General features: G+C 48.9%; 1 protein-coding gene across 6 annotated transcripts; it reads right to left on the minus strand.

Moving 5' to 3' along the window:
- Positions 1-197: 197 nt before the first annotated feature.
- ATAT1 (alpha tubulin acetyltransferase 1) lies at positions 198-13,377 on the minus strand. 6 transcript variants are annotated; one of them, XM_061147195.1, is made up of 13 exons: positions 13,246-13,377; positions 12,719-12,779; positions 12,515-12,606; positions 12,334-12,394; positions 11,842-11,955; positions 11,576-11,677; positions 6,044-6,089; positions 5,857-5,925; positions 4,238-4,309; positions 3,822-4,065; positions 1,044-1,123; positions 910-952; positions 199-549 (listed from the first exon to the last, which is right to left on the minus strand). In XM_061147195.1, the coding sequence occupies exons 1-13, from the start codon at positions 13,350-13,352 to the stop codon at positions 375-377; spliced, it is 1,266 nt and encodes a 421-aa protein (XP_061003178.1). In that variant the 5' UTR covers positions 13,353-13,377; the 3' UTR covers positions 199-374. The 6 variants fall into 6 exon arrangements, 5 of the variants coding, with proteins under 5 accessions (XP_061003179.1, XP_061003178.1, XP_061003180.1 ...); XM_061147196.1 differs by lacking the exon at positions 5,857-5,925 and having other exon boundaries at positions 198-549; XR_009693606.1 differs by lacking the exon at positions 199-549 and having other exon boundaries at positions 913-952; positions 1,044-3,312.
- Positions 13,378-13,570: the final 193 nt, after the last annotated feature.

A 13,570-nucleotide genomic window follows, 5' to 3' on the forward strand; every position in this document is an offset into this window, starting at 1 on the left:
GGGAGGCGGTGAGGCGCTAGGGCTACAGTAAGTGCGCCTGCGCTCGCCGAATCGGAGGCAGCCTCAGGGCGCTTGCGCAGTAAATTAGCGGCCTAGAGCACGGCTCTCACCTGTACGCTTGCGCAAAAGTGGGCGCTGATGGGTGAGGAGTGGGACTGAAATAATGACATCCGCAGTTCTCAGTAACGCTTGTGGTAAAAAATACTTTATTGCTCTGGTTAAAAATAAGATACAAATGACTTGGCACTGGTTAAAAAAAAAGCCTGTAGAATGAATAAATGAATGAATGAATACATCCACGGTGAGGGCAAGCTTTGACTAGGTCCTGTGTGAGATAGAAATAATGATTTTGAAGGTGTGAGAGTGGGCTGCGGTCACCAAGGCCTGGTGCTGCGACGTTCATGCAAGTTTCGAATGAACCTGGCGTTGAACATGTCCCCACCCATTGTCCAAGACTGGGCTGGTGGAACCTGGGCCTGTGGAGTAACTGTGTGCATGGGTTCCTCCCCAGACCCATGCTGTGACAAGACCTGCTCCTCAGTGGCACACCTAGTAGGTGGGAGGGAGATGGAGAGTGGGTTACACGGGTACTAAAGTGAGGATTAAGATCACAGCTTCTTCAAGGTCTGTCAGGCTCTTGTGGAGAGGACAAATGATGGGGTATGAGGCTGGAACCATTGGTGCTATGTCCAAACCTGAAACCCCACAGAATGGACTGGTGCCAAAGGGAAGCACCAGAGTTGAACCTATGGGGAAAGAGGCTTGTAGGATGTTAGGTGGAAGGCTCTGTGAGAGGAGCTGGTGTCCAGTTCAGAGAGTGAGATTTAGGAGGAGGTAGTAGCTGAGAGTGATGTTAGAAAAGGGGTCAGAGGTTTTGAGAGGCTGGCAGGGGAGGGGCTCAGACCTCACCTATTCTCTGTTTCCTGTTCCCCCTGCTTCAGTTCTTGGTTGCCTGTGGAAATACCAGGCATGTATATGGGAAGGCTGGAGTAGGTAGTGAATATGGCCTACTTGATTTGAGGGTAAGGAGATGAGTAACTTACCTGTACTGGGACATGAGGAATTCAACCGCCCATGGCGGCTGTAGCTGCAGCTTTGGGCTACCAGCCCTGGGGGAGTCCCACTGTAGAAGAAATGTGAAATGATGGGGAAGAGGCTACAGGATGAAAGATGAGTGGGTAAGGAGGAATCAGGGGAGAAGAATAAAAGAACACAGGAACAGAGAGGGGGTAGTTATCATTCCTATGGGGTTTAATACAAGTTGTGCCCCAGAAAAGGGAAGGGAGATCATTTTACACCCCAAGGTTTTCTGCAGCAGTCCTGATTTGCTGCTTTATTATTTCTAGTTGAGACAATGTGTTAAGCGTAAGGTTAAATGTGATCGAAATCATGTTATAAAAAGATTCAGGGGAATTCCCTGGTGGTCTAGTGGTTAGGACTCTGTGCTTCCCCTGCGGGGGGCACAGGTTCCATTCCTGGTTGGGACATTAAGATCCCACAAGCTACGCAGTGCAGCCAAAAACAAAAAATGGATTCACAGAAAGGCAAAAAAAAATTTGCTGAACCAGGTGCTCTCATGTTTTGAGCTGGAAAGACACGGTTACCTTAATTATAGGATACTTTAGCCAGAGGGGAAGAGGGAGTGGCAAGGCTGAATTTAGGAAAAGGACTGTCTTGAGAAAGAGATCTAAGGGTTTAGAGAAGAATAATCCAAGAAACAATTAGGGGATTGTTATTAGAAGGCAATTAATTGGATCCTAGAGATGTTAGTAAATCTTAACATCTCAGCAAGGGCTGGCCTGGGGTAAATGGTAGGAGTTACTAGAGAGAGAGCTAGAGGTTTCTGGAGAGAATGGAGGAATAGATACAGAAGCCTACATGGAGGGATCCAGTGACTACATTAGAGGAGACAGAATCTGCAGGAGAAAATCCAGCAGTGAAGATGGGGACAGACAGACACCAGATCCTGCGAGGGGCGCTCTAAGCCTCCTTGCTGGAAGATCTGCAGATCTCAGAGGTGAGGAAGAGGGCCAGAGGTCCTGAGAGCCCAGGAAAATACAGGGTGACGCACAAACGAGGCTGAGACCTTAAGGTTTGTTTGGGTTTTGTTGTTTTTTTTTTTCATTGAAAATGTCCATTTAAAAAACACAAAAGAGTTCACGCTTTATTCAGACAACAATGAGAAGGAGAAGAAAAAGGAGGAGTGAGTCAGAAAAAGAGGGAGATCCTGCTCCCAAGGATTTGGGGGAACACAGTAGGGGTACCTGAACTAGCACACATCCAGAGGGTAAGGAGGAAAAGGATGTTCTTTAGCCTGGGTATGGAGCAGGGGAGGATTCTTGCTATGGAGGAAAGAAGAGAGGGGAGGCCAGAGGAAGAGTTCCCCCATCATCACAAGACAGGAATCTATCAGCATATCTAGCTACTGGGGAGGGATGGATGTGAGAGGGTATTCCAGGAGCTAATAGAGCCTTGAGACTCAGGCTTAGCTTCTGAAACTTGGCTAAGAGTGATCCTAGAGTGTTTGCTGGGATCTACTGCCAAGAAACAGACTCCTTCAGAGATCCTGGACCTGGCGGAGGTGGTAGTGTCTATAGATGCGTGGTGAGTCTAGAGTCCCACAGCAGACGTCAGCTCGGGGGTCCCCTGACAGATTAACACATACACAAAACATGTGGAGATTAAGAGTTTGGCAATGCTGAGTGGATCCCGTGGGGAGCTGGTAAGCCCCTGTCCTACCTGACTGGACTGCTATGAAGCAGAGTTCGTTCAGTGGCTGGCGTCAGCAGGCTGATAGGGTAGCTGCAGCCGGTAGCACACAGCAGTATTAGAGCTACCAGGAGACAGTGCAGAGGGACTATAGGAGTTATTCCATGGATAAGACTCTCTTAAAAAGGTTTCCCTGGCAGAGGAGGCCTTTGGACCTTCCATGATGTTCTAGAATCTGACAGCAAGCAAGAGTGTGCTTCTCTGGATAATTAGTATGAGCTGCCCAACCAAGAGGCCTGGCAGCAAATCAGGCTGTCTGTGGGAGTGTTCAGAGCCCAAGTTAGGAGAGAAGGGCTGCTTTCTGTGGTAAGAAAAGCTATGAAGTGTTAGGCCACCTGGGTCCCTGACCACCCAGTTTTCCAAGAAAGGGGTAAAGGGAATCCTACGGGTTCTTGTCAAGTTCCCCTAGATGCTGGGGGATGCAATGGGAGATTGGGTCTGGGGTTCTCAGGGAGAAGGGTCTCCACCCGCGCCAGGTCTCCCAGGGAGGGGAGGGGGTTAGCAGTCTGTCAGTATCGACTCTCATCAGAGCGGGGAAGGGAACTGGGGAAGGATGTTATGGACAGGAGAGGGGGAGAGGGAAAATGGAGGGGAGAGAAAAACAGAAAGAGAAGTCAGAGGTGAAGAGAAAGCTGGGGAGAGAAATAAAGGAGAGGCCCAGTCCCTGCCTGCCGGGGTGGGCTCCCGCCACACAAGGCACTGAGCCGGGGCCGGTGGCTCCCCAGGCTATGTCAGAGATCCTGCCCCCTCCCAGCAAGTGTTAAACCATAATTTCCCAACCCGCCCCCTGCCACCAGTGGGTCTGCGTTCTTCCTAACCTTCCTCTAGGCATTAGCGTCCCTAGGCTCCCCCTAAGTCCTATTCTGCTCCTTCACTGTAATTTATTTCCAGACCGCTTCCACACATATCTTCCAGTATATTCTCAAAACGTCTCAGGAGTCTCCAATCCTCCTGTCCCGTTGCTTCATGTCTCTGATTTACACTGCCCTCTGCCATTCCTAACTGCCCTGTCTGAGAGTTCTGAGGCTCCCTAACCCTCCAGCTCCTGTTACCTGGTGCGGCGCCGCTGGGCAGGGCTGCCCCCGGGGTCGGTAGCAAGCAGAAGGCGGGCGGTGGGGTGTGGGGGGCAGAGGCGCAGGGAACGCAGCAGCTCCTGCTCCGGCACAAAGGGGCGGAGGGGGCCCCGTTCTGGTGAGTTTCCCAGGCTGCTGGAGCGAGGGGGTGGGTGGGCTGGAGGAGTCGCACGGCGAGGGGCCCTGTTCAGGGGCCAGGGAGGCTCCACGGCTACCTTCAGAACTGGGGGGAAGGAGAAAACAGAGCAAGACGGAGAAAGAAGGAAAAGGACAGGGAAGGGAGTCGTGAGAGCAAAGACCAGGGAAGGAAAAAGAGAAGTCAGAGCCTTAAGAGAGAACAAATCCTTCCCCTGGGTTGAGGCCCCCCAGGCCCAGCCCCCCTAGCCCAGTCTTACACTCTCGGTCACTAGAGGAGTATGGCTTTATCTCTCCCTCTGCTCGCTTGGGTGGCAGCTTCCTTGCTGGAGCTGGGAGTGGAGAGGACACAGGTGAGGTCAGTGAGGTGCACACTGTGCACCCTCCTCCCGGCCACTACCCCCGAGACCCCAAACCTCTGGTCCCCGACACCACATTTCCTCCTGGGCAAGGAGACATCAGCTCCGCCGCGGAAGCAGCTCTGGGGCAGTGCCATCACACCAGAAGGGAATTCGGGGGGAAGGCTGGAGCATTTTGAGGAGAGCCAGAAGGAGGAGGCCAAATGCAGAGTTGGGGGAAAGATCCGGGGGAGACTCTGGGGCCTGGGAGGTACAGGAGAAGGGCGGCCAAGGGAGGCGAGCTCTTACTGTCAGTGGGCGCTGTCAGGCCCCCCTGGGATTCAGGGGCAGAGGAATGGTCCCAGCCGGGCCAACGAGGACCCCAGGTCCCTCTAAATGAGATGGACAAAGCCCTTGGTTAATCAGGAATTGCTGTGGAGAGGTTAGGGGAGGTTGGGGTGGGGCAGAACCTCTCCTTCCAGGGCAAAGATAGGAAGAGACTTACATTTTATTGGGGGAGGGGGGAAGGATGAGGAAAAAACACAGACATCTGGAAAGAAGCTACCAGAGAAAGTAAATGGGAGGCTAACAGACTGTCCAAGCTCAGCCTCCCACCTCCTCTCTTCTCTACTTGCCCCTCCCTTTCCCTCTCAAGAGGTTCTTTCTCCATCATGTGTGGCAGAGGAGACTGCCCAGTGGATCCAGTTAAGCTTTAGGGTCCCCTCCCCTGTAGACCTGGTCTTCACTGTCCGTGTTGGCTCTCTCCCTCTCACAGCCTTTGCTCAGTAGGAGCTAGACGGAGGGGAGGTCTTGGAAATCAAAGCCAGTCACAGATATGAACTGCCCCTCCATGCCTGATACCGGCAGATGCTAGTCACTGGTGACACTCTGCTTCCCGGCCACAGAGGAGGTGAGAACTAGACACAGAGCAGCTCCTTCAGAAAGAGGGCCCTTCTGTGCAGGTGTGCACTGCACAGCAAGCAGAAGGCCGCACCCCTCCGCCTTGAGAAGGAAGAAAGGGTAGGACTCAGCCTGGCAGGGAGCATGTGTGCGGATGGGGATGGAATGAGGAACCTGGGCGACATTTCAGTACCTCCTAGGCTAGGTTTCTCCATTATTTGGTTGGAAGTGTTACAAATTCTGAGTGTTATCTTCAAAAACTAGTATTTAAGCTTTGGACCATTCATGTCACTATTCTATGACTGGAAGCAGAAGGGGAAACTGCACTTGCCTGTCACTCACTGGCTGACAGAGCCTGAGGGGTTTAGAGAGGAACATGACTCTGGCCTATTCTGATGGGCCTGCAGCAGCAAGAGGCTCCATCAATGTCTATGGTTTAACAGGCTCCCAGTGAGCTTGCTTAGTTAAAAGTCTTGCCAGGTATAAAATACACTGAGTTCCCATGGGTAATGTCTGCTGGAGACTTGGGTTGCTTTAGGATTCTCTCAAATTGCCCACAGATCAGACACTGAGCTCCTGGTGGCCTCCAGAGTGACTAGCCATCAGAGCACTAGAGATCCACCCATCCAATGCAGCTTTACCAGCGGGCATAGGATCGAGCGCAGCAGCACGCGAGTGTCGAGTTGCCCTCAGAGAGGTAGCAGGGGGCCCTGTGAGGAAGGAAGCGGCGGTGCCCCTCAGTGAGGGGGCCGGGGGGACCAAGAATTCACCTCTCTCCTTCCCCTCACCCCAACTGCTTGACCAACACACACAGGTGAGAAAACTTACGATGCTGATGGGCAAAGAAGCCTTCGAAGATCACAAAGTTGTTCACCTGTAAGACGAAACGAGAGAAATAACAGTTGTCCGTTCAGCTACTCAGCACATACTTGGGTATAGAACCCTGGGCTAGAAAAACCACAGCAGGAACAAAAGCCAGCCTTCCTGTCCTTGTTGACAGACTCAGTCAGAATTTCAGGACCTGACAAGCTGATCCTAAAGCTGGACTGCAGAGGACCTCAAATAGCCAAAATAATCTTCAGGATTAACAAAGGAATTCGGGGAGGATTCACACTTCCTAAGTTCAAAGCTTACTGCAAAGCTATGGTAATCAACACAGTGGTAGAAACACAAAATAGACAAACAGACCCTTGGAATGAACAGAATCCAGAAATAGTCAACTGATTGTCAATACAAGTGAAAGACCTTTCAAAAGGGAAACTATAGACTCTTCAACATCTGGTGTTTGGACAACTGAATATCTACATGCAAGATACTGAATTTGGATTAAAAAAAACTAAAAATGGATTAAAGGGGGTTCCCTGGTGGTCCAGTGGTTAAGGCACTGCACTTCCACTTCAGGGGCCATGGGTTCAATCCTTGGTTAGGGAAGTTCTGTGTGCCATGGAGTGTGGCCAAAGAAAAATAAAAAAGAAAACAAAAGAAGAAAAAAATGGATCAAAGACCTAAATGTAAGAGCTAATACTATGAAACTCTTAGAAGGAAACATTAGGGAAAATCTTGATAACTTCGGACATGGTTTAAGAAATAAATGGTATATTTCTTAAATGGGACATTGATTTCCTATCAAGCAAATGAAACCCCATAAACAGGAGGATATATCTGCAAATCATACATCTAATAAGGGTGTTGTGTCTCGAACATAAGGAACTCTTCCAACCCACGAACAAACAGGCAACAAACACAATTTAAAAAGGGGTTATAATATGACCCAGCAATCCCGCTGCTGGGCATACACACTGAGGAAACCAGAATTGAAAGAGACACGTGTACCCAATGTTCATCACAGCACTGTTTACAATAGCCAGGACATGGAAGCAACCTAGATGTCCATCAGCAGACAAATGGATAAGAAAGCTATGGTACATAGACACAATGGAATATTACTCAGCCATTAAAAAGAATACATTTGAATCAGTTCCAGTGAGGTGGATGAAACTGGAGACTATTATACAGAGTGAAGTAAGTCAGAAAGAAAAACACCAATACAGTATAGTAACGCATATATATGGAACTTAGAAAGATGGTAACAATAACCCTGTATGTGAGACAGCAATAGAGACACAGATGTATTGAACAGTCTTTTGGACTCTGTGGGAGAGGGCGAGGGTGAGATGATATGGGAGAATGGCACTGAAACATGTAAATTATCATATGTGAAACGAATCACCAGTCCAGGTTCGGGGCTGGTGCCCTGGGATGACCCAGAGGGATGGGATGGGGAGGGAGGTGGGAGGGGGGTTCAGGATGGGGAACACATGTACACCCATGGCGGATTCATGTCAATGTATGGCAAAACCAATACAATGTTGTAAAGTAAAATAAATAAATAAAATTTTAAAAATGTAAAAAAAAGGGGGGGGCATAGGGCTTGAACATTTCTCAAAGAAGACATGCAAGTGGCCAATAAGCACTTGAAAAGATGCTCAACACCATTAGTCAAAAGGGAAATGCAAATCAAAACCACAAAGAGAAACAACTTCACAACCATTATTATGGCTATTATAAAAAGAAAAATAATACATTTTGATGAGGCTGTCAAGGCACTAGAGCTAACATGCATTGCTGATGGAGATGTAAAATGCTGCATTCACTGTGGAAAAAGTTTCTCAGCTCCTCAAAAAGTTAAACACCAGATTACCACATGATCCAGGAATTCTACGCTTATATACTCTTAGGTATATACCCAAAAAAACTAGAAATATACATGCTTGGAGACATGGCTGGCCCAAAGCTAAATAGCTACACAGGGGAGAACTGGGACTCAAACCCCAGACTCCTGATTCTAGCTGAGGCATGTCGGTCAGGAATACAATGTAGTCATCAGGGTGGGCTATGGGTTCAAATTCAAGCTCCAACATTAGCTGTGCACACTTGGTCAAGTCCCTAATCTACAGAAACCCAAAATGGGGTCAGTAAGAACTACCTCAAAGAAATGTACAAGGATCAACAGAGAGAATCCAATGTAGGTACCAGAGCTCATGAAACATTAATCATTGTTACTGTATATCTATATATATGTATCTATCTATCTATCTACCTATCTATATCTATACACTCTATTGGAGAAGGAAATGGCAATATTCTTGCCTAGAGAATCCTGTGGACAGAGGAGCCTGGTGGGCTGCTGTCCATAGGGTTGCACAGAGTTGGACACGACTGAAGCGACTTAGCATGCATGCATGCATTGGAGAAGGAAATGGCAACCCACTCTGGTATTCTTGCCTGGAGAATCCCAGGGACAGAGGAGCCTGGTGGGCTGCCGTCTATGGGGTTGCACGGAGTTGGACATGACTGAAGTGACTTAGCATGCATACACTCTACACTGCCCTGCTCTTACATGTTACCTGGGTAATACATTTGATGCCAGATACTGATACTACGTTCCTTCTGTTGCTCTCTGCTGCCTCTTAATGGAGAAATGATGTCCTGCACATTCTAAGCAGACCCTATCTCCTGCCTTGACTCTTCTGTAATGTCTACCATGATATTATTCTCCTCCAACAAGCATATGCTCAGCACTCCAGCCAAACAAAAAACTGCTTGCAGTGCCCTGAAAAGTATATTAATACCTCTCTGACTTTGCTCATGTTTCTTCCTGCATGAAAAGCACTTTAGCCTGTCCACTTCTGTCCTCCTGACAAACACTTTTCAAGATTAAGTCAAGTCTTCCTTTACCCAAGTAAGCACTAACTTTATGCTTCTTCTGTAAGCACATCAATGAATCACATTACAATGGATTAACTGTCTCTGCTCCTATCCAAGGCTTGCTTGTCAACCCAATCCCAAGCCCACTCAGCAACACTGCTTCAGCAGTTCTCTTGACTTCCTCAGTTCTTCCCACTTTCTCTGACATCATCAAATTTTCTGAGTCATTTTTATGCTGTTTGTTCTTATGCAGCTAAGAAGAATCAACTCTTTTGATCCATGGCCCTCTCGAGCTCTTGCTCTATTTCTGTTCACCTTAAACCAGGATTTAAAAGAGTCACCTATTCTTGCTGTCTCCAGCTCTGAGCTGCTTAATCTCTTAAACCAGGGGTCCTCAGCCCCTGGGCCACACAGCAGGTCTGTGGCCTGCTAGGAATCCAGCCACATATCAGGTGAACAGTGGCGGGCAGGCCAAAGCTTCATCTGTATTTATACTGCTCTTCATTGCTCCCATTACTCCCAGAGCTCCGCCTCCTGTGAGATCAATGGCAGCATAATCAATGAAATGCATATGAAAAATCCTGAAACCACTTCCCCCTCCCCCCACCTCCACTGGGTCCATGGAAAAATTATCTTCCACGAAGCCAGTCCCTGGTGCCAAAAAGGTTGAGGACTGCTGTGACCTAAACTCACTCCATCCAGGCTTCCACCCACCACTGCGCTGAAACTGTCAGGATCACCAGTGGGCTCAGGCAGCTAAATCCAATGGCCACTTCTCAGACCTCTTCTTACCTCACGGATCAGCAGCATCTGACTCAGTAAGTCATTCCTTCCTTCTGCACACACTTTCTTCACTGGCCTTCCAGGTCACTTCTAATTTTGCATCTACTTCACTAGTCACTCCTTGGCTGCATTTGCTGCTACTTCTCCTCCCAGACTTTCCAAGAGTGCCTGAAGGCTCAAGTCCTTGGACCACTTCTTCATCGATAACTCACTCCATGGTGATTCTCATCCTGTCTTGCTGCTTTCAAGTATCCTACAGGTGCTGAAAACTCTCCACCCCAAACCTCTTCTCCCAACGCTATGGAAGCAACCAACTGTCTACTCAACCTGAACTCACCACAGACATCTCCAGTTAACATGTTCAAGGTGGACTCCTACTATTTCCCCCCTCCAAAGTTGCTCTACCTTCCATCTCAGTTGACGCAATTTCATCCTTCCAAGTGCTCAGGCCAACAACTTTGGGATCACCCTTAACTCTCTCTCTTTTTTCTCCACAATCAATCAAGAAACCTTATTTGCTTTAACATCAGAATCCCTAGAATCTGACCACTCCTTCCCACTGCCATCGTCTTGGTCTGAGCCACCACCATTTATCATCAGGATTGTTGCTGCTTAACCTGCTTGCACTCTCACTCCTCTGCTGCGTATTCTTAATAAGCAAAGTGCTCTGGTTTAAAGTACGTCACATTAGGGACTTCCCTGGACTCCAGTAGCTAAGATTCCACATTCCCAACGCAGGGGGCCTGGGTTCAATTCCTGGTAGGGGAGCTAGATCCCACGTGCCACAAATAAAAGACCCCGAACGCCACAACTAAAGACCCCACAACCTTGATGGAGACCCGGCACAGCCAAACGAATATTAAAGTAAGTCCTATCATATTCCCCCTCTGCTCAAATCCCTATGATGGCTCTCCTTTTTTCACTAAGAGTAAAAGCCAAAGTTTTTGCAATAGCCTGCAGGGCCCTAAGTGTCTTTCCTTCCCTGTTACTGCTCTTATCTCCTCTACCACACCCCCCTCTCACTCACACTGCTTTAGCCACACCAGCCAAACTTCCAGGCCCACTCCACCTCATGGCCTTCACACTAGCCATTTCCTCTGCGTGGGATGATCCCCCCTCCAGGTATTAATGGCTCATAGTCTCACCTCTTTAAGTTACTGCTCAAGTGACACTTTCTCAGTGAGGCCTTTTCTGCTTATCCCATTTAAACTTGCAATCCCACATACTCCCATCCTCACTAGGGCATTCCCAAACCTTCTTACTTGTTCTTGTTTTCCTAGAGTGCTTATCGACCAGAGTATCTACTTGTTTATTACGTTTGTCTCCCCAAATAGAATATAAGTTCTGTAAGAACAGAGACTTTTTTTTTGTTTTATTAAACCAAGTATTCCTAAAGCCCAGAATAATGCTGGGTGCTCAATAAATATATCCTGAATGGACAGACAGTATTAGCAACATTATATTGCATCTACTTACAAACAAACCACCTTCCCCCCAAATAAACCAAATCTCTCTGTGGATAGGGAACATATATTGTTCCAAGCCCTTACTAAATCTTGATTGACTAAGTAATGGCCTAGGTGAAAATGAAGAGATGAAAAGAAACTGACTTATGTTTGGGGTATAAACATGCTTTTAAGTGTACACAACAGTCCAGGATGAAGAATAAAAATAGATGAGATGATAATGAAACAGCTCCAGGATGAGAGATGGTATCCCCCAATCCCACCCCTGAGCTTAGGTGTATAAAAGAATTCCTATCCAATGGGGACTACAGACTGCTTGGAAGGTGCCTCTTCTTTGCCCCCCAAAGACTAGGTAAATTCAGTGGGAACATTCAGTGGGTATCTATTCTCTGAAACTTCTAACCTGTGGGACGGTGGTCTCCAGGTTGTAGTGTTTATTCAGGAACTTCAGCAGCTTCTGGGAGGGTCTGTCAATGGCCAGTTGGTGTGGTTCAACTCGCTCCTTCTGCAGGGAACAAGAGACTCAGGGTAGGAGGAGGTGTGGGGAAAGCAGGCCAACAGGAATCCTGGGAAGGATATGGGAACATGGTGGGGGTGGGAGGATGGGAGGCAGGGCCTTTGGGAGGACTGAAGGCCTCTGGGAAGAGCTGGTGAAGAGATAAGCAATACCTGCAACATATGCTGGAAGAGTTCTCGTCCGTGGCCGTGGCGCTGAAGTGACTCATGGATGTAAAAGTCCAAGATGCAAAGTGGTTCTACCTCATTGTGAGCCTCACGATCATCCTAGGAGGTAAAAGAACAACAAAAACTTTCCAGGGACTTCCCTGGTGGTCCAGTGGTTAAGAATCCGATTTCTAATGCAGGGGACGTGGGTTCCATTCCCAGTCAGGGAACTAGGATCCTACATGCTGCAGGGCAACTAAGCCCATGCAACACAACTTTGTTCCAGAGCAATAAGAGAAGCCCATGCCCCACAACTAGGAGAAGCCCCTGCATTGCAACAAAGAGCATGCACCGCAGTGAAGATCCAGAGCAGCCAATAATAATTTTTAAGTTAAAAAGATCTTCTAGGACTCAAACATTACTGCCACCTTCCAACCTCCAGCACTTCTGTTCTCAGGAGCCAAGGCATATGGATTTTCAGTTTCCAATGACACTCACCAGTACAAAGAGTTTCTTATATCCAACTTTAAGAAAGCCAACAATGGCTCCTTTTCCAGCCCTGTAGGATGGAGAAAATAACAATAGTGAGCACCTGTTTGGAAGAGGTAAAGTCAAAACAGGGAAACGGGCTGGGGGAGGAAGGAATTAAGCACAGGATGGAAGAGCACTTGGCACTCACGGTCGAGCTGAAGTATCTTTGAGTATATACATAACGTGGCGATTACTCTGCATCCTGGATGCACTGGTTATGGGAGCAGGAAGATGCTGGGCCTGCCAGGAATTTTAAGACAGACTTTCTACAGGTCCCTTCCAAAGGACACCTGCCTCCCTTACCAGCCGTCCCCAGAGGCCTCCCCTTTACCGCATGGAGACTCCCCAGTACCTTAGCAGAGGCCTTGCCCAGCTCATCTACAATGGTCATAATTTGCTGCTGCAGATCAACACTACAGAAAGAGAGGAGATGAAGAGTCAGACAGTCACTGAGTTAAAGGGTCCTGGGCAATCACTCCCTGGGAACCTGGGCCATAACCCCAGGTCAGTACTTCACGCCCTCCCTCTATCTTGGAGTCTTCCAATCCGATTTCCCACCCTACTCTGAAACCCAAACTTTTGCCACACCTCCTTTCAGGGTGGTACACTCCCTTCTCCCTTAAAGTAACTGTGGGGAAGCAGGAAGGGCAGGTCAACCATATCCTTCGGCTGGGACCATACACTGGGCCAAGCGGTGAAAGGTGACAGATTCAAGCCCCGACCAACCCCACAAGGTCTAGGGTCAAAGGTCACCAAAAAGGCGAGCCAGGACATCAAAAGGAGGGGTCACTAGTCAACGCGAGAAGGGGGCGTGGTGCCTGGACCAGGTTCCGAGAGGAACCGGGAGAGAAGGGCCGTGGGGAAGATTTGAGATGTCACCGGGCCGGCGTTGTGGTTCCGGGTCGGCGGGCCGGGGGCCTTAGGTGCTGGTCCAGCACCGTGATCCGCTCCGGGAGCAGCGCGTCCACATCGAACGGGAACTCCATGGCCCATTGTGCGCGATCGGACCCGCCCCACGCGACGTCACTTCCGGCCCTCCCACCGCAATCTGTATTTCCCCTGCCGCGCCTGCAGGTCCCCAGGGGACCGCCCCTCCCCGCTCTCCCCTCCTCCACCACCCGCCTGTAATCGCGGCAGCTGGCCCCGGAGACCCCAATCTTCTTGCCAGACCAGCTGTCGCTTAGCGACAGCACTCACCCCATCC

The sequence above is a fragment of the Dama dama genome, chromosome 7 (assembly GCF_033118175.1).
Source record: "Dama dama isolate Ldn47 chromosome 7, ASM3311817v1, whole genome shotgun sequence".
Taxonomy (NCBI): Eukaryota; Metazoa; Chordata; class Mammalia; order Artiodactyla; family Cervidae; genus Dama; species Dama dama.